General features: G+C 41.1%; 1 protein-coding gene and 1 long non-coding RNA gene across 2 annotated transcripts in view; one reads left to right on the forward strand and one right to left on the reverse strand.

The window, feature by feature from the left end:
• The first annotated feature begins 1301 nt into the window (after positions 1-1301).
• On the forward strand, positions 1302-11016 carry tbx18 (T-box transcription factor 18). Its single transcript, XM_020091746.2, has 8 exons — positions 1302-1832; positions 3236-3398; positions 3773-3874; positions 5381-5552; positions 5922-6089; positions 6938-7002; positions 8341-8435; positions 9207-11016. The coding sequence occupies exons 1-8, from the start codon at positions 1598-1600 to the stop codon at positions 9737-9739; spliced, it is 1533 nt and encodes a 510-aa protein (XP_019947305.1). The 5' UTR covers positions 1302-1597; the 3' UTR covers positions 9740-11016.
• Positions 3256-24858, reverse strand: part of LOC109632462 (uncharacterized) — a 60534-nt gene continuing 38931 nt past the window's right edge. Inside the window, exon 4 of the long non-coding RNA XR_002202921.2 lies at positions 3256-3391. This is a non-coding gene — a long non-coding RNA (uncharacterized lncRNA). The remainder of the gene's footprint in view (positions 3392-24858) is intronic.

Genomic DNA, 24858 nt, shown 5'->3' on the forward strand with positions numbered 1-24858 from the left:
TTTAAATATATATTTCATTTTGAAAAACCCACGGGAAACACATGTCTTTTGATCTGATAACCCACGCGGATATGGGCACAGAGCATCACATACTGAGTTTACATCAATAAACGATGGCGACGTGTTGGTTATTTAACCAACAAACCACGAGAGGCCTTCAGCTTTACACAGAGGAGGTGGTCACCAAGGCAACAAGGACCATTTAAAAACATCATAAAATTCTGACTGTTAGAATTGAGGTTTCAGCAGGTTAATTAATTCACTTCTTATTAATGATGCAAATGTTGCATATTAAACTCATACGCACGACCGCACTGTCTTGTTCATTTATAGCTTCTCCTCCTCCATGTCTTATGGCTTCCACACGCAGGCACCCGCACCTACACGCATTCCCCAAGCAAAGGATCATTTCCAAACGTGCACAGAGAGAAAATCCAGCTCATCCCTCAGTTCACATTTATCATATCTGTTTAGATTGTTAATTAACTCAAGTGGATTAGGGTAGATGTGGCCTACTTACAGACTTTATTACTTAGATTTACACACCAAAATAAAAAAGACAATATACGCCGATGACAAATGTATTCTAATCTAATTTATATTTATATTCCTTAAGCGATAAAATTGCATGGCCTACTTCATCTTATTGTCTATGAAACATTTGTGTTATTGCCATGAAAAAGCTGAAATGTCTAGTCAATGAAGTTGTAGCATCAGTAATGTCATAATGTATACTTATATATTTTTGAATAAATGTTTATAGTAATCATTTGTTAATGATGTATTCCTTGTTGCTTTATCATGAAGCAGAGATCATGCTGTGGGCAAATGGGTCTGCTGTTTGAATCGATTGGGATTCTGACGAGGGAATGGCAGATGTTGTGTGAAAACGTTTGGATAACATTTAGTTCAAATTAGTCAAATACACAGAAAGTAAAAATGACACAAAATGAACATTTCCTTCCAGGTCGACGACCACATAGAGAACCAGCGGCCTATAACATATTCAGTTTGGTAACGCACAGTTGTATAATGGTGATCGCACTGACTAACACATTTTGAGGTCAGTCGTTCTCCATCTGTGCAACACGAACATGTTGCAGGAGGATGGCTGCAGGAGGGACTCATGTAAGGCATGTAGGGTCGCTGTGTGAAAATGCGCACAATGCCACAGAGGGATGCTCCTCGCGCTCCTGCGCCTGAAGACATGATTCATTCTCGAGCTCCACTTTGACCACATAAGGCGGCACGAGCGGGCCCCACAGCAGGCGGGACCAGAGGCTAGTTCCGGGGGGCTGTGACCACCTGTGATTGGTTGTCCCGTTCTGTGATTGACAGGTCGCCTTCCCCGGCGCTCCTCTAAGCTCCAAGTAGTTGACACTCTCCAAAAGTGCGCACGGCTCTCACGGATAACGGAGACAGCCATACATCTCCTCCCGGCTCCCTGCGCTCCCACTGCTGTCCCGGCCGGAGGACGGAGACCTGCACAGAGCTCAAGACTGTCCCCCGTGGATTCTCTTATTTTTCCGTTTTGAACTTTTCTGACTCCCCGAAAACTCGTGACGCCGTCTCGCTCTGTCACTACACCGCGAGAGACATGGCAGAGAAGCGGCGGTCCCCGTGCGCACTGAGCGTCAAGGCGCACGCCTTCTCCGTGGAGGCGCTGATCGGAGCGGAGAAGCGGCGCAGGACGGACGGAGAAGATGCCGTGTCCCCCGCCTACGAGGACGGGACCGACGTCTCTGATCTGACCGGGAGCCCGGTGCCGAGGGCTGACAGAGCGTGTACCAAGGACCAGGGCAGGGAGGCTGAGTGTGCGAGCGACGGATCCCGTAAGTAAACAACAACAATAAAAACAATCAGAGCAAATATAGTTATTATAATGACTTCGTCACCTGGTTAAAATGAGCCTTTAAATTAGGCAACATTAAAAAGGTCTATCTGTTAGAATACATTTTGTAATTTCCCAATATGAGCTGTACAGTTTTTTTTAATATCGTATCTTTCAAATTAGGCCATGCACATTTGTTGTCATATTATTATTATTTTTTCTTCTTAGGGAAAAAATAAACTTGCATTTATAGCCACTTGCAGATTTTTCTTTCACAATGAGAAGCCCAGTTCTTTGTATCAGGCCTGCAGACTTTCCTCTGTTTACAGTCAAGGGAAACCTCTGTAACAATCGTGGCTGGAAAGATGCAGCTTATGAAGTGAAACAATGACAGGCGACATGGTCAGAGCCGCACAGTGGAAATGTGATATCATATCACGGGCCTGGTCTTGTAAATATGAGTGTGACTAATGTGAGACGCTTTATGAGTTGTGTTGCAATCATAAACACACCAATTAGCAGCGTATAAAGGCAGAGAGACTGGCCCGGTATGAGGATCCCGAGAGGTCTGCAGCAGAGGATAAACCGACTGGCCCTGACAAATTAGGATTTTAAAATCCGCTTCACATTTTAAAATGCCCTTGGCTGGGGGATTTGCCTTTGTGTTACAGTTTGGCTCGTTAGGCCCAAGTCTAATGTGCATAAATTTCCATTACACGGTGAGGCCATGTGTTGAGCAGCCCAAATAACAAAAGCAGTGAGACACATAAACACCAGTAGAGTCTCTAAACGTATTCCCTATATATTAAAACTGATTTAAACCCAAGGACTTCATAGTGAAAATCATTATGAAAACCACTGCTGTTCTGTGACGGATGCAGGCATATTCTAATATATGATGGTGTATATATTCAGTAATAAGTGCAGAGTACCTTAGTTTTAAGAGACATATATTTTCTTTCAGCTTATAGTGCACCAGTATTCAACATGAACACAATTATAGGACTACTTAAAACATTTTACCTGCTTGAAATAATAACTGTAAAATATTTTTGGAGTAAAATTAGTGTATTTTTCGTATAGCTGCTGAAAATAGTCATTACAAAATTACTGTTGCAATAACTATTATTCATATATAGACTATAGGCCTAAATGTGAATTGATGGACTTTAAAACTTACTCTGTCCTGTATATGTATATATAAATATATACACATATAAACATATCATAGCCCTGCTGTAATGTTTGTGTGCTTAAAATGCTCTGTATTCAAACTTGTGTCTTTTCTACGAGTCACACAACAAAAGCACGTTCACCTTGTTGGAGAATAATTCTTAGCTTTGGTTGATTATTTTTGTGTTTTTATTGAAACGTGTCATAAACTCTCGCCTCTTTCCGGTGCAGCGGAGAGCGAGGATGCGCTGGTGGAGAGTCCGCAGCCCGCGCCCCTGTCCACGGCGCCGGTCACCGGCACCGGAGACGAGTCCCGTGTAGACCTGCAGGGATCGGACCTGTGGAAACGGTTCCACGAGATTGGCACGGAGATGATCATCACCAAGGCTGGACGGTGAGAAGGAGATCATATTGAAATGAGTCGATGAATGCGCGAAATAAGCTCAAACATGAACTTTGCTTTAGAAAGAATAATATTATTATACTGAGGAAAATCTAAATATGTCTACAATAAAAAAAATAGATATAATAAATATAATTATATGAAAATAATAAATTAGACTACACAATAATATAAGAAAAATCACCTGGCTTGGCAAAATGAATATTAAAATAATCATTTAAAATAATCACAATTTCTACTGTTGTCTTAATCTATTAATATTTTCATTATTATTATTATTATTATTGTTACACTCTGTGGGTAAAATGACTGTAGATGAGTTAAAACCTCCTGTGTATAGATGATTTATTTGGTGTCCCTGTCAGGCGGATGTTCCCCGCAATGCGTGTGAAGATCACGGGCTTGGACCCACACCAGCAGTATTACATAGCCATGGATATAATCCCCGTGGACAACAAACGATATAGGTAAGAGAGCACGCGCACACACACACACACACACACACATACACATACACACACACACACGTGCACGCACACTGCGCAGTGCAAGCCAATGCAAACAGAGATGACAGAAACATGCACTCTGTCACTTTTAGGGCTTTTAAATTGACATTTAAATGGTCGCCGCTGCATGTAAATATCATGCAGCTTATATTGGTGGCAGATTACTTCACATGCACGTCCTGCAGCAACGGGGATGTTGCATTAATGTTCGTCTTAATTTAGGCTCCGTGCACACTGCTCCTGCATGGGACAAGCCTTTTTTCTTTCTAATGTGCAACCCCAGCGCTCCCTCTCACTCCACAAATGGCGCCTGGCACCGGTGCTTTGTCACGGTGGTTTTGTCGTCCCTTTTGGAAAAGGCCTTTTGGAGACCTCGCATCTCCACCCTCAAAGGTCAAACCAACAAATGTTATAATGCACAAGTAAACAGCGCGCTACTGCGATGGCACAAATGCAGCCAAGACTTTGCATGCCATACACAGTGGCTCTATCATTTGTAAAGGCGTGTTTAGTAGTATGGGCAAGTAATAGCCTTTCATAGGAACATGCAGTCACTCTGATATGACATCTGAGCATGTAGATCAACAAAGGTTTGTGCGCACACTGTTCAGAGGAGGCAGAGTCTGAAGCATTGATCCTGACACTTAACAGCAGGTGATGAACACACCTCAGCAGGATGAGGAACTCATTACATGGTGTTTGTAGCTGAAGAGCTGAAGGTCATTAAAGATATAACTTTAAACCTGCGATGCTCATGTTACATTGTTTTTAACTCATTAAATATATCCGTAGTAAAAAAATCTTGGACTATACTTGAGATATGCATGATTTTGAACTTGGCAGGACCATTTCTTAACATCTTAAAATAAATGTTGCAATAAGGGTTGCAAAAGATAAAGGATATTTAATCGACAGTGTTTATTATTCCCTTATTAATAGGGCTTTTTTATGGTAGTTTTTCCTTACTCCTGTTGAGGGTTAAGAACATGGGATGTTGCACTTTGATTAGATAAATTGTGATTTGTGAATGTGGGCTTTGCAAATAAAATTTGATTTAATTTGATTTATTAACTATATTCAAGGGATTTATCTGTATAATTATTACCATAATTATTTATGTACCTCCTTCTGTATTTTAACCATTTGTTTTCTGGTTGCGCAGCACTTTGTACTTTTTGTTGAAAACTGCAAATAGTTACAAATTAATAATTTTTCTTGAAGGTTGAATGATGCACATAGGTTGTCTGCAGCCAAATTAGAGTATAGGCCAATCAGATTACAAACAAGAATTAAATAATCCATGATCTCAATCTTTACAAAACCTCATATGGATCACCTATAAATATTATTAATGACCATTTTTCACCAGTCATTTTTCTTGCCATGTCATGCATCAACGTCAAACGAGCAACTATAAAATTGCAAACATTTAAAATCCCTGTGTGTTTTTGTCTGTGCATTTTTAAGGTATGTGTACCACAGCTCCAAGTGGATGGTAGCGGGGAATGCAGACTCCCCTGTGCCGCCCAGAGTGTACATTCACCCGGACTCTCCAGCCTCAGGAGAGACGTGGATGCGTCAGGTGGTCAGCTTCGACAAACTCAAACTGACCAACAACGAGCTTGATGACCAGGGACATGTAAGTGCCTGCAAACATATTCCTTTATTATTATAGTCTATGTTTATGATATTCATATTGTAATACTTAATTTCATTATTGGATTTGATTTTTCTAATGGGTTTACTCATTGTAAACATATTATTACTACCATCAAAAAGTCAAAATTTACAAGACAATAAAAGACTACAACTGTATTTTTTGTGGCATTTTCCTAATGATTACAAGTACAATAGTTTTAAGTGAAAAGTATGTGTGTGTTTCTTTGTGTGTGCATGCATCTGTGCATCTTTTTCCCACTTATGTGCATGTTCATCATCCTATAATCATGTTTTATAGTTGTGACACAATCTTAAATTGGTGTTAAAGTAATTTTCTCTTCTTGCTCAGATCATTCTGCACTCCATGCACAAGTACCAGCCGCGGGTCCATGTGATCCGAAAAGAGTGTGGAGAGGAGCTATCCCCAGTGAGAGCCGTTCCTGCTGGGGAAGGCACTCGCACCTTTTCCTTCCCTGAGACTGTGTTCACCACAGTCACGGCGTATCAGAATCAACAGGTAGCACAACTCATGTCAACATGACTACATTTCCCCTTAAAAACAAAACTTCAATCATCTTTGTTTTTGTGGTTGTTTCCTACAGCAACGTCTCATGAACTACACTTCTATTACACTGTTCTCTTTAGTTATGCTTTAACAGACAAAACAAGACTACACAATTTAAGAAACCCAAATAAGAAACAGTTTCAATTTCTGTGTGATATTAAAATTATGATTTTCACCTTGGTCTGGTGTGCATTTTAAGAACAGTACAAATGCATGACTTTGTGTGCGTGTGTGTGTGTGTGTGTGTGTGTGTGTGTGTGTGTGTGTGTGTGTGTGTGTGTGTGTGTGTGTGTGTGTGTGTGTTTGTGTCTTACAAAACACAGTCCTCCAGTTCCTTAATTTTTTCTACAGGGAGTTCTACTTATCAATGTTATCTATGTTTAGTATCCCCCCCAAAAGATAGAAAATCATTGTGTTCATCTCAGGGATAATTAAGTTTTTTTATTCTTGCACTGGACCAGTCAAAGTGAGCTTTGAAGTATTTTGTTGGGATTGTCTGACGCTACAGTGCATGACGGCTGGAGTCAGAACACGGTGGCGATGCCTATAAAAGTCCCTTTGGATGTGGGTCACAGAGCTGGGCCTTAAACACCACCCACAGCCTGAGCAGTCCCACAGACATTAACTGACATGCATATTCAACACATGCAAACAAGTGGCACACTAAAGAACTAACTATGCCCATGAATGCATTTATTAATAGACTTGATGAAAGACAATTATTTCCACTATACTGTTACAATGGACTTTGTGCGAACTAAATATTTGGAAATAATTAAGACTTTTATTTTGCCTTTCAGATTACAAGGCTGAAAATTGACAGAAACCCATTTGCCAAAGGCTTCAGAGACTCTGGCAGAAATCGGTGAGTTAATTTCAACCACAGAGATTTTCACATTATCTACTGTATTAGGGATAATGTGGAATGCATGGCTGCATTATATTCTGGCTTGGTTGTGGTTTTTATCACAGATATTTCAGTCTGTTTTAATGGGGAGCAAAGCTGTTTTGTTTTTTTGAATGGAAAATGTACTACTGCCTCCCATTAAATTTGTGCTAACTGGCAGAAAAGAAAAATACTTAATCAAAAATATGTGGCACATATTATTATGGTTTCATCTTATTAATTGGTGATGCATTTTCTTTTAAATGTGCTAACTTTAAAGCCACGTTAATTCCTACAATCGCATAGTTACAGGCACATGCTCTGACGGGGAAAAATCTAACCTCAACTGCAAACCTAAATGGAGCGTCAGATTCCAGCCAGCCTCGTAACATAAACATCAACAGCAAAATAATAAAAGTCAAGAGTGTCCTGAAGAAAATCTGTATAAACACATTTCTAAACATATATAAACACAGCATTAAAACAACACGGCAGTAAAACTCCAACAGTCTCCAAACAGCCACTCCCCTGAGGCCTCATAGAAATCATTAGAGGAGGGGAGAGCAATGGGGGAGGGCAGAAGAGAGGGGAGGAGAGGGAACGTATGAGACAGAAAATAGGAGCGTTAGGAAGGTAAAGAATGGCAAACAGGATAACCGAAGGACTGTGAAAGGTGACCCTATAAAAAGTAAACCTCAGGAAGGCCGAAAGAAATCTTCCCCTTAAATATTACAGGAAGAGTTAAACAGTTTGCTAAACAAACTTTTGCTCTGGTGCACACCAGAGTCGCTCCGGGCAGCTTGTCTAAATTATCACCGTGGCTACAACCCCGCGGGGGGGAGGACTTTTATCCTCACGCTAACGAGGGGTAACAGAGCACTTGCATTACTCCGCCACAGCAACCTTCTGCCCCACCTAGAGAACGAGGGCGACGCAGATTTGGGGGGAAGGGGAGTCCCACCTCATAAATCCTTGCTGCGGCTTCCTGCTCCTTCGTCCTGATTCGCCCGTAAAAGTCGTGTGAAAGCAATTACCTTAGAGCACCCGACTGGCGGCAGCCAATCGCAACACAGCGTTTATGCCCCTCATTACCTGCAGTCTCCATGGAGATGGAGAGTGAGGCCCCACAGACTAAAATGGCCGCCAGGTGGTTGGCGTAATGTATGACCCGGATAGCATGCTGGGAACGAGCAGCTGCAGCTGCATCAATGACTACAGAAAGTGCAGGACTGGAATTTCTGATCCAAATTATTTTGTGATGATTTGTCTAATTTTGATGTATGCGTGTTAACGATTGCATTTGTGTGTGTTCTGCAGGATGGGTCTGGAGGCTTTGGTTGAGTCTTATGCATTCTGGCGTCCTTCTCTGCGAACGCTCACATTTGAAGACATCCCTGGCATGGCCAAGCAAGGTAGAGTTAACTAACAGTAGTGTTTTGGATACTGAGGATAAGTCAATTCATACATCATATATGATGGTCCTATGGTTAAGGTATGGTTGGGTTTACATACAAAAAGCTAATGGTAAATGTTAAGGAAAGTTCATGGTCACAAAAAAACAAAGATGACTGTTGGTTATAGTTGTGCAAAAAGTGGTATTTCTTGTCAAAGTCACTGTCTGCATGTGTCCACCACCTTAAAACAAGAGGTTTTGCTAAGCTGTCATGCTTTGCAGTAACACTTTTGTCTCTAAGTGCCAACAATCATTTGCCCAGCCACAACAGCTCCTTGTCTGATAAACATTGATATGTCACAAAAAAGGTTGTTTAGGCTTAAACCAGCTACAAATTGCATAATCATCACTGCCATCTGCCATCTTAGGCCTCACCAAAAGAAAATGTTTCAGCCACTTGGTAGATAGACTAATACCTCATATAAGGTCATAATTTAAGTCTAACAGTTGATTCAATGCCACTCATCTCTTTTCCCAAGTTTGAAATGTAAATACCTCAAGAAACTGTGAATTTTATAATGTTGAAGAAAAGACAGAAATTAGAGTGGCTCATTCATATCATGGCCGATACCTGAGCTCTCAATAAGCTCAGTATCAGGATCTATATCAATCCGGCTTGTTGGATCAGGCTTGTTGGATCTCAGTGTATCTGTAGTTGTTTTAAGCATGTAAGTTTTGGTTGATGTGGACGATGTGTCGATTTCATTCTTCTCTGGCTCTGTTTCTGTAGGAATCCCAGGAGCTCATGGAGGGGTTGGAGCATCATCTCACTTGTCCCCATGCTCCTCTCCTTTCCAAGTTTGCCCTCTCAGCCCACCTGACTACACCTGCAGTCGACCTACACACCCCCTCCATCGTTTCAGCAACCCCCCTGAGCCATACCCCCCTCCCAGAGGTCCATCGGCATATGACGGTGAAGGATTCTGTTCCCTGCCTCTTCCTGCTTCTCAACTTGGCTATCTATCCAACCACAACCCGCAGGGTTACGCTGGTCTTCGCCTGCACACACCGCCCTACAGCCTGTACGGTTACACATTCCCTCCCTCACCACGCCTCGCTGCCAGCCCTGATAAAATGGCCGCTGCTGCCACTGCCAATCATCAGAGTCCCTTCCTTGGCTCGTCTCCTAGTGGGACTCTAACGGACAGTCTGGGTGTGCTCAGTGGAGGACAGCAGGGCTTTTTGTTTGACTCTCGGACTTTAGGACTAGCAGGTACCCAACCTGGAGGTGGGGCCTCACAGGTCACTGCCCACATGGGCTGAATATGATACTGGGCATCTAGGTTGTCACAAAATGACACCCTGGAATGGGTGTAAGTTGCTTTTGGTTGAGACAGTTCTACAAATTAGACATCCATGTGCTGAACTGGCATTGAGCTGAAGTGGACAAAGAGAAGTTTGACCGATCAAGCTATCTTTTCTGTGAGTATGCAAGCTTGTCAAAGCTCCTTTAACTGAAGGAAATATTTTGTATCTTTGAAGCATGTCTTCTATGACATGCACGTGCAGCTGCAGTGTTCACTAAACGAAGAAATATCCTGCAGCTTTGATTAAGGAGTCCAAGCAATGCAACTCAGCGACTGAACTGGAACTGAATATGGATAGGGCAGACAGAGAGCTGGCCCAGACACTCAAAGCAAGCACTTCAACCCCTGGCAGGAGGCCCTGAAGCAGTATTATACTCACACAGCATTCTACATGACCTCTATGATCTCCCCTACTTTTAAAGGAGTAATTGAACACTATTTTTTAACTTTCTTTTTAAAGGGATATTTTGACTAATTTCCTTTAGTCAATTAAATTATATGTCTCATCAAATGCCTGCCAGTGTTCTTGATCAATTCTTTGAATTAAAAAACAAACCCACTTAGTAATATGCACTACAGACAGGGTCTTTTCACCACTCAGAATGAAACAAACAAAAGACCTCTACAAACATCACCAGGAGCCTGGTGACATCACTGCCATAAGAAACCAAGGGAGAAATGTCTGTGACAGTTATGGACTGACAAGGTTAAAGCTGTGGCAGAGCGACCGATGACGGACTGATCTATAAATTCTATGTCTGGTTTGACAGATGATGCAGCTGTTTGGAAGTCAGGCTGAAGAACGTCTTTCCTTATGTGACACAGATGTAACTGCACATGATGGCTCTGTATATAGCGGGATGGAGAGAAAAGATGTGTATATAAAGGGCTGTGTGACCCTTCGCACTTAAAAACCCCAACGCACCTGCTTCTGCTCTTTAGACTGTGTCAGGTACAGCCAGCCCTGAACTTGACTGAAAAGCTTTTTCTTTTTCTTTGCAAATATGGGCTATATCAGCACGCTGTTTGGCCAAGGACATTAATGTGATCTTTGACCTTTTTGAGCCAAATAAAGTATATCTATTCATAAGACAATGTTTATATGTAGCCTGATCAATATTTTCTAATTTAACTGATTTCAGATGGTGTAGTGATGCAATTATGAGTGTATGCAAATTCTCTGCACGTATTGTTTCACTAAAGTAATCACAATATTTCCATATGAAAACAACATATGCTCATGTATTTGCTGGGTTGCTTTTTGTTATAGTGTGTGTGTGTGTGTGAGGCTATAGATTCCAGACAAATGAAAAAATCTACAGGAAACAAAAACAGTTTTACAGGCTCATGCAAACAAACACACACACACACACACACACACACACACACAAATAACTACACATCCACTGAACTGATTGTTCACATGACACGAGGTGGGCAGTAAATGTGTGTGTGATTTACATGACACATTTTGCTTTGGCTAGTCAACACAATTGTTTGGTGGTTAAGACTTGGTTTTAAGGTCAGAATTAGATTTATGTTATGGTTAGGCATTTTCAGGGTTAGGATATTTAAATGTGATGTTTAAGGTTAGGTAATTATATCAATGAGTGTCTTAACAACCATATAAAGACCAGCATGCGCTTGTGCGGTGTGTGTGTGTGTGTGTGGCAACAGGTGGTTGAGTTGTCAGCGAGTGTTTGACCTCACAGTCTCAAAGTTCATGTCGATCCCTGAGAATGGACACCCCCCCAACCCAATTCATACTACTCTGCTGAAAGCACAAGCCAAGACCTTTCAGAGAGCTGCCACTCAAGTTTTGGAATTCTAACCTATTTTAACACCTGAACAAGCACACTCACCAAAGTCTAGGAAAAATCAAGACAAAAAACATTTCTTCTGTACATTGGTTCTCAAAATAAGATTTGAAAATGAGGAGACAAGCACAACACACTGGCTATTGTCAAATTTTATATTAAAGGAGCTTTGTAGTAAATCTACAAAAATAAGCATGAAATAAAACAGAAGACTGCACACATTTCCAAATCACCACTGTCATGGCAGCTATATGTCTAAGAGGCTACAAAATGCAGTTTGGGAAGTAAAAGGGGAAATCACTTTTGTCCGAACGAACAGAGGCCATTTTACACCCTATGTAGCCACCCTATAAGTCTCAGTAATTTGTTTCAGATAAACTTAAAACAAAACACATTAACAGTCCTGGAGCCGACAAACACAGCAATAGTTTCATCAGTTAGTTTAGCACTGCCATTACAAAAATAGGCTACATTCTGTCAAATATATGTTGGCACCATGAAATATGAAACTGAGTAATTTTGCAGTCCGCAATTAAAATTCTCATCACATGAATCTTGATATACAGTCCAACATGGTGGAGCTGCCATTCTTCCTCTTCGGCTCCTCTGCGCCCTACACCTCAGGTGTCTACTAAGGAGAGGAACACATGTGAGGAGGGCGAGGAGGGGAGAGAGGACGGAAACGGGGGAGGAGAGCTTATTTTAGAACCCAGGAATGATTGGCTTGTTGTTTCTGAGTGACAGGAGATGGGACCCCTGCCTGGTGCATCCGTGCCACACACTCAGGCACATACACATACACAGTGCAATGGAGACAGACACATGAAAATTTTATCACAAAAGCACAAATGGCTCAGAGTCCTTCTTTCTGTTACATCCTTTAAAAACTTGGTGGACATTCTAACTCAGGAAAGATACAAGTTTAAAACTGCAGAACAGACATGCTCATATATTCACGCGACACACTCCAGCATGGTGTCAGTGTTCCAGTGATTCCCGGCTGAGGTGGGGACATTAACACTTGTGTACGACCAGGTGCCGACGTGACAGAACTGTCACGCTATCCTCCTGGAGGGGGAGGACGGGAGGAGGAGGAAAAGGAGGGCAGGGAGCAGAGAGCAGCATGTGTGTGTTCATGATTTGTTTGAGATTGTTTTCTTTATCGGTGACTGAGATTTTTAGGGTGATATTCAAACTTAAATCAGAAATAAAATGTGCACTCAAACAAGAGTCTTCTTTATGGGTAACTACTAATCCAAAATGGCAGTACCATATGGATGTCAGTGCCATGGGTAATATTTCAGTGCATCTGTCACACTAACTTCGAAATTTATGTACAGATGGAAACTTTGGTGTGAAGGTGGCGAAAGAGAAAAGGTCAGTAGGTCGCCACAGTCAGTGCAATTCATCCCCTGGAGACCAGAAAGATTCCCATCACATTTAATGTCAACCTTACCATGACGTAGCTGTACTATAGCTTGTGAACAACTTTGCCCAAAGGTGGCCTTTGAGGGGAATCTTAACATTAAATCATTAAATTAAATCAATAATCAACCTACAGCAAAAGTGAGTATTTATTGTATAACTCAAAATGGTGGACAAACAAACATACAACTACTATTGCCACGCCTCTGTCTTTTTCTTGTTTTGTTAATTTACTGCAATGATTCCATCTTCTATACATCCATACAGTTATTTACTTCCTACACCACTGTACTTCTTTTTGTTACTTTTTATACATTTTAAATTAGATAACAAAAATGAACAAAGAGACACAACATTAATCCCAAACAACAAAAAGCAAACAAAAACTTAATCAACCAAAAAAAGGACATTTATCCACTTTGTGGTTCCATTGTTTCACGTTGCTTCACTCTGTACGGCAGCAGTTGAGAAGAGCTCAAATTTCCATGCGGCAACAGAGGCACCAGCCAATTAAATTGGGTTTAGGCAAATACTCAAGCACAGGCACTGGCCAATCAAATCGAAAGAGGAGGCAGAGACAGCTGCCTAGTGTGTGTTTATCTGGTTGTGGATTTATTTTCCTGTGTACTTTTCTATAGCGTTAAATTAATAGCTAGCATGCATGTTAGCATTAGGCCAGCTATGTTATATGTGCCAAGCATGAAACTGGGATTGTTCGTACGAGCAAGCGTCAGGCACGCCCATCGCCAAGTGTTACCGCAGTGCATATGTGTGATGACACACAACAAGTACCATTAGGCAAACCAGTTCTCTAGACAATAAGTTGCTCGAAATGTAATGCCACTAAAATTATTAGTTTAGTTTTCATCAACATTTTAAACAAAATATTTCTATTGAATTCAACAGCAAGACCCCCTTGTGGCAAGAAAAGCCCTCTTAGGATTTGTAGAAGCCATTTGGGAACTAATACTAAAACTAAAACCTAGCAGCAACACTATGTTTTAAGATACAGCATGTCTCAGGTTAGGCTACCAAAAGACTTGGTTTAGGGAAAGATGTTTATTATTTTTACTGGAAAAGTTAAGGGTGATTTAAGAGCTGTGGTGCGAACATGGTTTCCCAGTATTAAAGTCAAACTCCTCAATCAACTCTATGGAGAAGAGAGCAGGGTTTGGCTGATAACCTAAAGGCATTTTTGTTTGTTGACTGGTATTTTAATGTGTCATCACAATGGATGTCATAGTAATACGAATCACTATGTTTCAGGTCTCATCTTTACATGTAATGTCTATTATTATCTCAAGTAGACTATGTTGATTTACTGTTAACATTAGCTGCATATAAATACACATTTAGCAGCGCTGCCAGAGCCTCTCATCAGGACACTGAATATTCCCAAAGCTCTGAGGCATCAAATGTGAGCTGAAAGATATCGGGCTTAATGCTAGTGTGTTTGCATGTGGGTATCTCAAGCCAGCTCAGGCTTACGAATGTAAATGAATGAGAGTGAGAGCAAGCGAAGGAGAATGTTCGGGGTGTATTGGCTCACTCACACTCTCACACATACACACACTCTCACACACACACACACACACACACACACACACACACACACCAGTGCTTTGCCTTGTTGCATTGTTAGAACATGAAGTCTTTTATTTTGCTCTTGTTGCTTGGCACTGATTATTACAAGCAGCAGCACTTCTGACCTTTCCTTCCACAGTGTTTACACAAACAGTTACAGTTCACACATTAACTCAACAAACCAACATAAAGGGCACCGCACTTTAATGTGATAATACTGTACAAACAAAATTGGTTCAAAAGACTGTGTGCTACATTAATTATGAGCTGTTATTGGAAAAAAAAAGTGAAAGGAATAAAGCTGCTTATTAGAACTACTTTAAAATGTGTCCCATGTCCAGTATGATGGTTTGAAGCATTCTCAAACAGTGAGTCTTGGCTAAAATGGAATAAACCTATTTACCATTTCTTTCTGCAACCCCGAGCACAGAAGTTAGCATTTGCATAGAGGCCAGTTATGTGGTTTTAGAGTCCTATATGATTGAAGCAAGCATTAGCATAAGGGCCAGCGGCATGACCACGTGGTTGAGTGTGCTCAGAAGGGAGTTATGGCGTGCTGTACGTGACAGAGCATAATAAACCGGGGAGTCTACAGGTGAGGTCATATTGGGCAGTGACGAGAAAGTTCCCTGGAGCACAGAAGAAAAAGGTTTGGCAGAGACCTGCAACTCTCAGAGGCAAAAATGCAACAGATGAGCAGCATATTAGAATTACAAATGGCGGTTTAGAAGAGCCTATCAGGGACTTTCATACAATTTTCCAAAACTGAATCCTAGACTTATTGTACGTGCAAACCGTCTATAGTGCAAACGCTTGACAATTTCTCATTTTAAGGAGACAAATATTTACCGGGGACTAAATTTTGGGGCAATGAGGCTGTTGTGCCCTTGCTGCTGTTCCAGGAATTGCACCTGTGCTGCGGGGGGGCCTCAGCAGGTGCTGTGTGCTGATGATGTTTCAGGCTCAGCTCAGCTACGCCTGCGTGACCTGTTAATGGCCTTGCGGGTATTTGATGACAGTTGCAAGAATCTGAGGCTCAGGGTGTCCTTTACAGCCGTTAAATCTTTGTCATCAAATCTGCCAGCACTGAGCTGATTTATGGTCTGCTCCGCAGGGCATGTATCTCAGTACCCCCTATTAGACACCCCAGTGAACTCTGATCTATGAAGGGGGGTGTTGAGAAATAATTATGACACAATATTTTCCTGTAATCTTTCCATGTCAACAATAAGGACATGAGTGCCTCCAATTACTCTCTCTCCAGTTCTGTAGCATGCACACACACACACACACACACACACACACACACACACACACACACACACACACACAACTCATGCAAATACACATGTAGACTTCATAGTTAGTATGTAAGGCTGTGTACTTATGTCAGAAACTGAGAAGGTCTGACAGACTGAGTGTCGAGCCAAAAGGAAAAGAGAGGCTCTGCGGTGTCTTGTAAATGTCTGTCAGTTCTTTAACCATGTGATCTGTGACTTTGCCCCTTATAAGTTCTCTGGCCAACAAATTGCAAAATGCAGGACAGATATTCACAGCTGCCTTAGCCAGCTAGTTTTAAGGGCTGAAGAGTTTTTGGAAACCTGAATTGACACTTGACCCAAGCACCTGCTAAGCAGTGGTACCAAAGAAAAGATGAAAAAAACATGTTAAATTTAACCACCGTGACCTTAAAATGAAAAAGTATATTTTGACATAGTTCTCAAATTTACTTAAGCAACAGTTTGCCATGCAGTTTAATTAATTTGTCTACACAGGGACATTACAGCTATGCACACTATATTTCTCTTTCAGAGAATCTAACAAAAGTTGACATTAGACATACAAAACCATTGTCATTGAGGTTTGTGCAGACCGCCAAATCGTATAAACCTTTTCGGACAGCAGAGATAACAGAAAAGATAGAAATATGACATTTCATTAACAAGGAAGAGATTAACATTTGATGAGTTTCACAGATGTTTTTTCACTTTGGACTGGCTAGATAGAAGTCTAGGCTCAGACTTTTATCCACTATATATATATATCTATATATATATGCTTTATATACACTTAAAATAGCAAATAATCTCTGTACAATAAAGTGAATATTTAAAGGATTAAAAATATGCATGATCAGCAATTAAATCTTGGCTGAAATAGTCTCTGTTTCCAGTAGTAATAAACTGTAAGACTTTAAGAAGTACGGGTCGGCAGTGTGCTGGTTACTGATCCACAGCAAATACTGCTGGAGGTGACTGACAGGGTCATGCCTGTGTGTGTGTTTGTGTGTGTGTCTGTATATGCTGCCATGTAACAAAAATACTCCCATATTCTGGTGCGTGTGAGTGTCCATGTGTGTATCTGTTTGTGTGTGTAGCCCTTGCCTGACCGTGGCCCTGTCCAAGACTTAGCATGATCATTTATAGCCAAGCAGCCCATCAATCTTAATAGAGTAGAGAAGTGCAAAGAGCCGATGAAACGCCAGACATGATCACTATTCACTCAATGGGGGCGAAGAGAGAGGGAGGTGCAGGAACAGGGAGTTGCAGGGAAAGATGAGAGGAGGGGTAGATGAAGGACGCAGGGTGAGGGAGCACGCAGGGAGTGAAAGTGAGGAGGAAGGGAGTGGGGAAGAAGGATGGGGTGAGAAAGAGCGAGGCAGCGGGTTGTTTATCCCTGTAGGTGATAATAATGATCTGATCGTCTCTCTTCTCTCTGTGACTCCTTGTTTGAGTGACGGCCAGCAGAGCGATGTGAAAACTTCCCAACAGGAACGAGTGAGGGAAACATTGGATGCATGTTGTTGTGTGTCTCTCACACTATTTTGTATTGAATTGTTGTCTTCTTTATTCTCAGACCTTCTTATAACTACAAGACCATAAAGAAGGTTGTTTTATGAGCAACATTGGTGGCGTTAGACAGGTCACATGCCAATTATTAGATTATACCGTATGTGGTGTGGCCATAGTGAGACCTGGTCTGGAATGGGCTGGTGTGTGTGTCTGTGTGTGTGTGTGTGTGTGTGTGTGTGTGTGCGTCAGTGGAGGTAGAAGGTCTGCTGAGAGGTGGGGAATGGCGAGAGGATATTTGGCGATGTGCTGCGAGACTGTGCTGACACAGGACACTGCGTCTTCATACAACAGAGCTGTCACGCTCTCGGGCATGGGGTGCAGGAGGGATTCAGTGAGTCAATATTTACAGATTGACACTGGCCATGTTTACCTGCTAACATCTTGACACAAGAAGAGAAAAACTGCAAGTGAGGTTAAGCTAATAAGCAACTACTTTGAGTGTAGCGTGACATTATACACAGAGTCACAGATAAATTTACATAAGTATGTAATATAATATGCATGAATATCACCTCTATTAAAAGACTCCAAACACGACACCTGCAACCTATATCACACAAAGTTCAAACAACCTAATGTATGCAGGCACAGGATTTTGGCAAGGAAATAATCTTTGACAATAAGACAATTCAACTTGCTTTAAATTAAGATATTAAAGAATCAAGTCAGTACAAAAAGACACATTAACAGAAATTAAGAACGAGTAAAATAAAACACAAAATTAAAAGTCTTGTCTTTACCACGAGGTTGCTAAGCAAAGAGACTTCAGAAAGTCACAGCTCACAGCCAGGAAATTGTTCCACACATAATCTCTTCTAACACTGCAACTTCAAAGCTAAGCTAAGCTAATTGGATGTTGGCTATGACTGTGTCCCAAATGCACGGTTGCAGTCTTTGGAGTATTTGGTCTATGAAAGCGTTGAGAATTTCACATTTGCATCACCAGCTTGTCTCCATCATTAGCTAATTCACTTATTACAGCCCAGCCTCACAGATAGCTAGTTTATTAGCTTAGTCACTGGCGTGCAATGCATCCTGGGATAGGTGTATTACTGCACACATGTCCAACATAAGATAAGATTTATTTAAGAATTATAAAATGCCTTATAAAGCCATCAGACCCCTTACCCAATTTAGATTATTTTTGCATGAGATGTGTTCACTTGTTGGAATAATTGGCAAAATAAATCAAGCACACATCAAAGCAGTTCAAATATTTAAAAACCCGAATCATGTTTTGTATATTTTGCCTGCAGGTCTGTAAGCCAGGACCACAGAGGGCAGAGCGATGAGGTGAACCTAGGAAAGCCGGCAACAGCTGTGAGAAACCATCAGATCTGCCATTCCTCACACTTCAACAGCCAACAAGACAGCGATTTATGACGGCCAGAGAGGGAGAGAAAGAGGCAGAGAGAAAGAAGGACAGAGAAAAAAAGAGTCGAGCAGGGGAGAGGGAGAAATAAACAGAGAAAGGAATAGAGACAGAGAAACTGAAAGGAGATGCAATAAAGCAAGCAAGACGACAGGAAAGAAAGAGAAATAGACAGAGAAAAAGGTGAAAGGGTGATGGATTGAGAGACAAGAAGAGAACGAGATCTGACAAGGAACAAGATATCGAGAAAGCCAGGAATTAGAACTACAGTATCATAGATTTAAAAATGTCAATATGACAGTAAAACTGTCACACATGTACTAAACACACACAGAGAGTGAGTGCACAAAATCAGCAAATAAGCAGATTTCATGTCACCGACTGGGCAACGCATATGAGAAAGAGGATTGATGCAAAATTGTGAAATTCAAATCATTCACTTAATCTGGCTTGTGTTGAAATAATTGAACTAGAGTGTAAAATTTGTGTGACACAATGTCTTGATCAGCGCTCGGGAGTCATTCAGTAGCAGCTCCTGGAAAACATAGCACGGAGCTCTGTGCGGCTTTGGATGGTCTTGTGGACCCAGACACGGTGGTGCTGGCTTCTCCTGTGTTTCCACAATGCAACAACTCTAGTCACTTCAGTCAATAGTCCTCCTCTCGTCTTTTCTGGAGGAGAACAGGCAAATATTTGTGGGTTGAGTTCACACTTATTGCTTGCGCAAGTACAGAGAATCAAAAAATTATCATGGGGCCAAGCTTGTGCGAGTGACATGAAAATTAACTTATGGTTTGCCACACGCATGTAGCAGAGGCAAACCTTCGCCTCTTGTTCACTTCCATTCTGTGCAGGCAAGGGGGCAATCAAATCTGCAGCGTGACTTCATGTGGAGTTCAAATTTGGTGAACCTTTACCCACGACATTCGCACTGCGCTTGCATATGTGTGACAGTGCATGACACCAGCTCCAATGTCATGCTTCTCGCACTGAGTGATCAGACAAGTAGGACAGCTGAGGGAAAAGACATGGCAGGCAGCCTGATGACCGGCTTAGAGCCTCTTATATCAGTGTCTTGATGCTTTGATTAAAAAGAATAAAACTACTGGCCAACGACAAAGTCAGAGGTCAGGTAGACGACAGGATGATGCTCCTGGTGTTGTCTCGGTCAAGAACACTTCACTTGCACAGATGGGCTTCACCTTTTCCCCATATGTCCTCCAGGTGAGGAAAAGTCTCCGAAAACTACTAAACCAACCTGCTGCCCCAAGAAATGAAAGATATATCCTTCTACAGGTCCCTCAACCCCCCACACTCACACACACACTTTTACTCCTGTCGTGTTCTTGATTTCTGTCTGCTTGTCTTGTCTGCAGTGGGTTAGTGGTGCAGAAAGCTTCGTTTATTTGGTCTTTTAATACAAGCTGACCCCTGTCCCCTGGTGTGTGTTTCTTGGTTGTGTGTGTGTGTGTGTGCATGTGTGTGTGTATGTATGTCCAGAGAGCACTCTCCCATGACAACCATGTCAACGACCCAGAGATGGTGTCGAAAGAAGACCAAACCACACGGGGAGAACACACACATTAACTCAACACAAGTTAACACACACGTGCACACTCACGTGCACACAAATAAACCTTAACAAATATACACTCGTATATTCAGCAAAGCAGTACGGCGTAGAAGAATATATATGTGTGCGTGTTTATGTGTGTTTTGGTCTTGAGGAAATCTTCAGCATGTGTTAGATGAATCCCCGGGGTGCTCACTCAACTGTGATTGGCTACTCAGCTCGCTGTGTTTGTTTCCAAAGCGACAGAGCTGTCACTGCCTCCTACCACCCAGGTAGAGTTGTCAATCACACTGGCCCCCAGCCAACCACACGTAGGCCTCACCACAACCAATCCTAATGCAGACCCTGTATTTAACAAATTACAAACCAACCAATAATGATGCTCTTTGTAAAAATGTTGGTTATAATGTCAATTATTAATACAGCGACTGCTTTACAACACTGAGACAACAGAAGTTTGAAAAATGATTTCGATTTTTAAAGAAATAACTCAAAATAGCAATTGTTTGACCGGAACTTAGCCTATATGATATAAATTCTTTAATTGGCTGACTTTACTTTAGTTTCTATTCTCCTTAATGTGTTAAACCAGTTTTCAGTTTATCACAGAATAATATAATTAGCAGACCATAGGCAAGTCAGCATGTTTCTGCAAAAGCATAATCCCTATATTATATTTATAAACTTCAAAAAATACTTTCTCTTATTATACTGTCTCTTACCTTGTGTGTCTATGAGACAGGACAGCATTTGAAAAAATTGCCAAAACAACAGCATTCATCTTTATCACTGTCTTTTTGTTCAGTTAAGCTAAGGTAATTATAATATTAATCATGTCTGCACTCACTGGTCTGACAGTGCCTGGTAAGCGTATGCTCGATTATAAGTATGGTTAATTGATAGCTAGTTGGAACAGAGTGGTCATTAATGCTATTCGTTACATATTTATCAGTTCTGCAACAACAATAGAAAAAGCCGGCCATCTGATATAGGCCTTCAATCAGTTTTAGTATAAGTGTGTTAACTGAAATCTTTGTTTCCCGTTATTGACATGGAGTGTAGCGAGCCGTCATCATCTAATTCTTCATACTGCCTCCCAATACTGCTGTCTGTGTCTGTGGGAAATGAATCGTCAAAATGTAATCATCAAGTTTAAACCAATGATCAGACTAATCCTGTTCATAATAACAATTTCCAATGTCTTAACTTTTTTATAAAACCACTGACAATGCACAAACCGATTTTTCAGTTCACTTACTCAATCAGACCAACATTTAGCTTTTAGTTTTCTCTTAAGTTAGTCCGCTTCACACAGGGTAGACCTCTAACAAAGGCAAAATAGAATGGTCATAAAATGTAAATAAAGAGCCTTTTCTATTTTGGAGTTGAGGCCCATACTGTATGTAGGTGATGAAAATGGAAGTAACACAATATACAAGTCAGGGTCTTGCACCACAGTGCGACGGAATCAGGGCAGTCACGTGTTCACAGAAATAGAAGAGCATACACAGGAAGCAGCGTGACAGAAAGTCACACTAACGTCACTATGGCAAAAGCTTTTACAGATCTCAAGAGGGGCATTTGTATTTGTTTTTTAATAGGTGTGCAGTGGGGTCCAAATGTCTGTACTCCCGAGAGAGGTAAATTATAAACAACTTTGGTCTGTTAAAAAAAGTCCTCTGCTTTTGTAGTCGGGCGACTCAACAAGCTATTTAATCCCAATATAAATCTGGCACAGTAGTCACATAGACCAACACCACATACCTTAATCTGAGATAGTCTGTTTTCTAAAGGCCACTTGGTATTAGACTACTGGACCACACTCCACTTATGACCTGCGATTAAATTATTATTATTATGAGATTAAATTATTCTGATTAAATGAACCCTACCCAGGATATTGCTTGTTGAGTCAGCGACTCAACATGTTGCTGACTCAACAAGCAGAATAATAATTTTATAATTTACTGTCTCGCTCGGGGACAAGCATGTGGACAGGAGGAGACAGAGATCAAACCCTCAACCCTGTGATTATTGGGCAATCACGTCTGCTGATGAAAATGTCATGTGCTTCAGAGCAGATTCAAGCAAGCGACTTAAAGATTTCTATTCTTGGACAGTACAGTCCCTCAGTATGTAAACGAGAAGAAAATAATTGTAAGATCGTCTGTATTGAACCAGAGGTTGTAGAATAGAGGTCCAGATGTCTTTTTTAACATATCATTATTGCAATATTTCTTATTCCATTTGTCGACCAAAAAAGATTTTCCTACTGTTCTGGCATTGTAGCATATTGAGACCTGACCTGAATACAGTAATGTGAACTTACACTTTTATACATAAAACAGTATTCCCAAAATTACCTCAGGCTCAGAAGTCTCACCACTTGACGGCAGAATATTTCATGGCTGAAGTGTCTGTTTTTTTGGTCATTGACTGCATCTTTGTGAATGTGTTTGCTTGTGTGTGTGTGTGTAGTTAATCCCTGTCCTTGCAAAACAGTCACACACACTGCTGTACATACACATGGCACTTTGTCCCCTGTGGGCGACAATAGCTCCTCCTGTGGTTTTTCTGTCTCTGCTCAGTTGTATACAGTAAAGCCTTTTCACTGTAATCGCTAATCAATAATAGTGATCAGAGGAAAGTCATCAATACTATTCCATCTGCTACCATTTGACCTGAGTAAATAACACACAACAGGCTTTAAATCAGATGCTTACAGCTGCTGTGTGGTGTTTTAATAGCAATAAATTACGATTTCAACATAGGAGCATGTAATAACAGTACAAATGCAATATATCATCTGCATAACACACACACTCCACTACCTCAAACCCACACACACAGTTCTACAGTATGAGCCCATCATTAATGCGTTGAGCCGGATGTTGCTATGACCTTTCTCTTTTTAGGCGTGACCCCAGGAGATGACCCTGGAGAGGGATTAGTGCCTGATACGCCTAATTAACCCCACAGCACACTGCTCTGACTGGAACAGCAGCTACTCATCCACACAATAACACCCGGGCCCTGCTATATTTATACGTTCTTTCCATCCTTCTTTTATTTGGTTGGAGTTCAGTGGAAGCCTCCACTCAGGTTTTATTTTCCTTTCAAATTGAAAATGGATAAGATGGAGAACAAAAATGTTCTGAGCTACTTTGTGTCTTAACCCTGCAAACTCCACTAAAAACAACCTAATCTTAAAATCTGCCTTCATTCCGCATTTAAAAGCCTTTTCCAAATAGTTTTGCAAACACCCCTCCACCATGACCTGTTCACTAACACTAGCTAAACTGAACGTAATCCCTGTGAAGCCTAAACAAGTGTATTTTGACTGTGGGGTCTGCAGAAAGGAAGCAGAGGTTTGATTTCCACAGGTGTTTAAAACCGCTAAAACATCAACACTGAAATCTGCGGGAATGAGCCAACTAACATAACACACATGAGCATGTGACAAAAAAGTCAGCATCCACCATTTACCCAAAAATTGAATCAAATGAGAAGTAAATAAAAGTCATTTAAAAAACTTTAATGGGGTCCTAGCTGACAGTGATCCATTAAAATACACTACACCCTTCACATCTCCCGCACTTTGTAATTAACAACATTAATTACATGCTGTTTTGGTTGATGTGTAGATTAAAACTTAGAATTTGTGCTAAAATGCTGACACAGGCAACTTGGGCATTTGTGTTTGAATTATCAAAATTGACTCCATCCTGGCATCCTGGAGGAGCATGTGAGTTTTACATGTCCTCCTTTCAAATTTTTCTTCACACTTCACGTCAGACTATCACACACACACATTTGTAAATATACACACAGCTGACTATAATTATAGTCGTATGCACACACGCACACACACACACACACACATATGGTACAGTATGTAAAGTATCCTGGGTAGGGTTCAGACGACGCAACACGACACCCGGCTACGAAGCAGTTGTACAGTAACAGACACTCTATTTAGGAGGTTACCAAGCAACACCTCTACATGATTTGATTTTTATTAGACTTTAGTAAATAGCACTGATAATCTAACTTTTTATTTGGGTGGATTAGGTCGCTATTAATCTATCTTTAGATTTATGCAACATACACCAGCTACCATCTTGTTCACATCTCTTTTGCTCTGTATATATATGTACAGGTTTTTCCAGTTGTTGTTTGCTAAACAAATTTGTATTTATTATCTGTTTGTCAGGTTTTTTTTGGTCTGGTTGAATTATGTACAGTGTAGGGTAGGTATGGGTATAATAAAATGTAACCTAAAGGCCAGTGATCTATCAAGAGCATGCACACACACACACACAGAAATACACACACACGTTCATGCATAATTTCAAAGGAAGCAAGAATCTACAGCAACACACAGGAAACATGCTGTTGGAAGGATATGTTTGTGTGTGTGTGTATTATGGGTACCTCCCTACAGCTGCAACA

The sequence above is a fragment of the Paralichthys olivaceus genome, chromosome 19, assembly GCF_024713975.1.
Source record: "Paralichthys olivaceus isolate ysfri-2021 chromosome 19, ASM2471397v2, whole genome shotgun sequence".
NCBI classification, from domain to species: Eukaryota; Metazoa; Chordata; class Actinopteri; order Pleuronectiformes; family Paralichthyidae; genus Paralichthys; species Paralichthys olivaceus.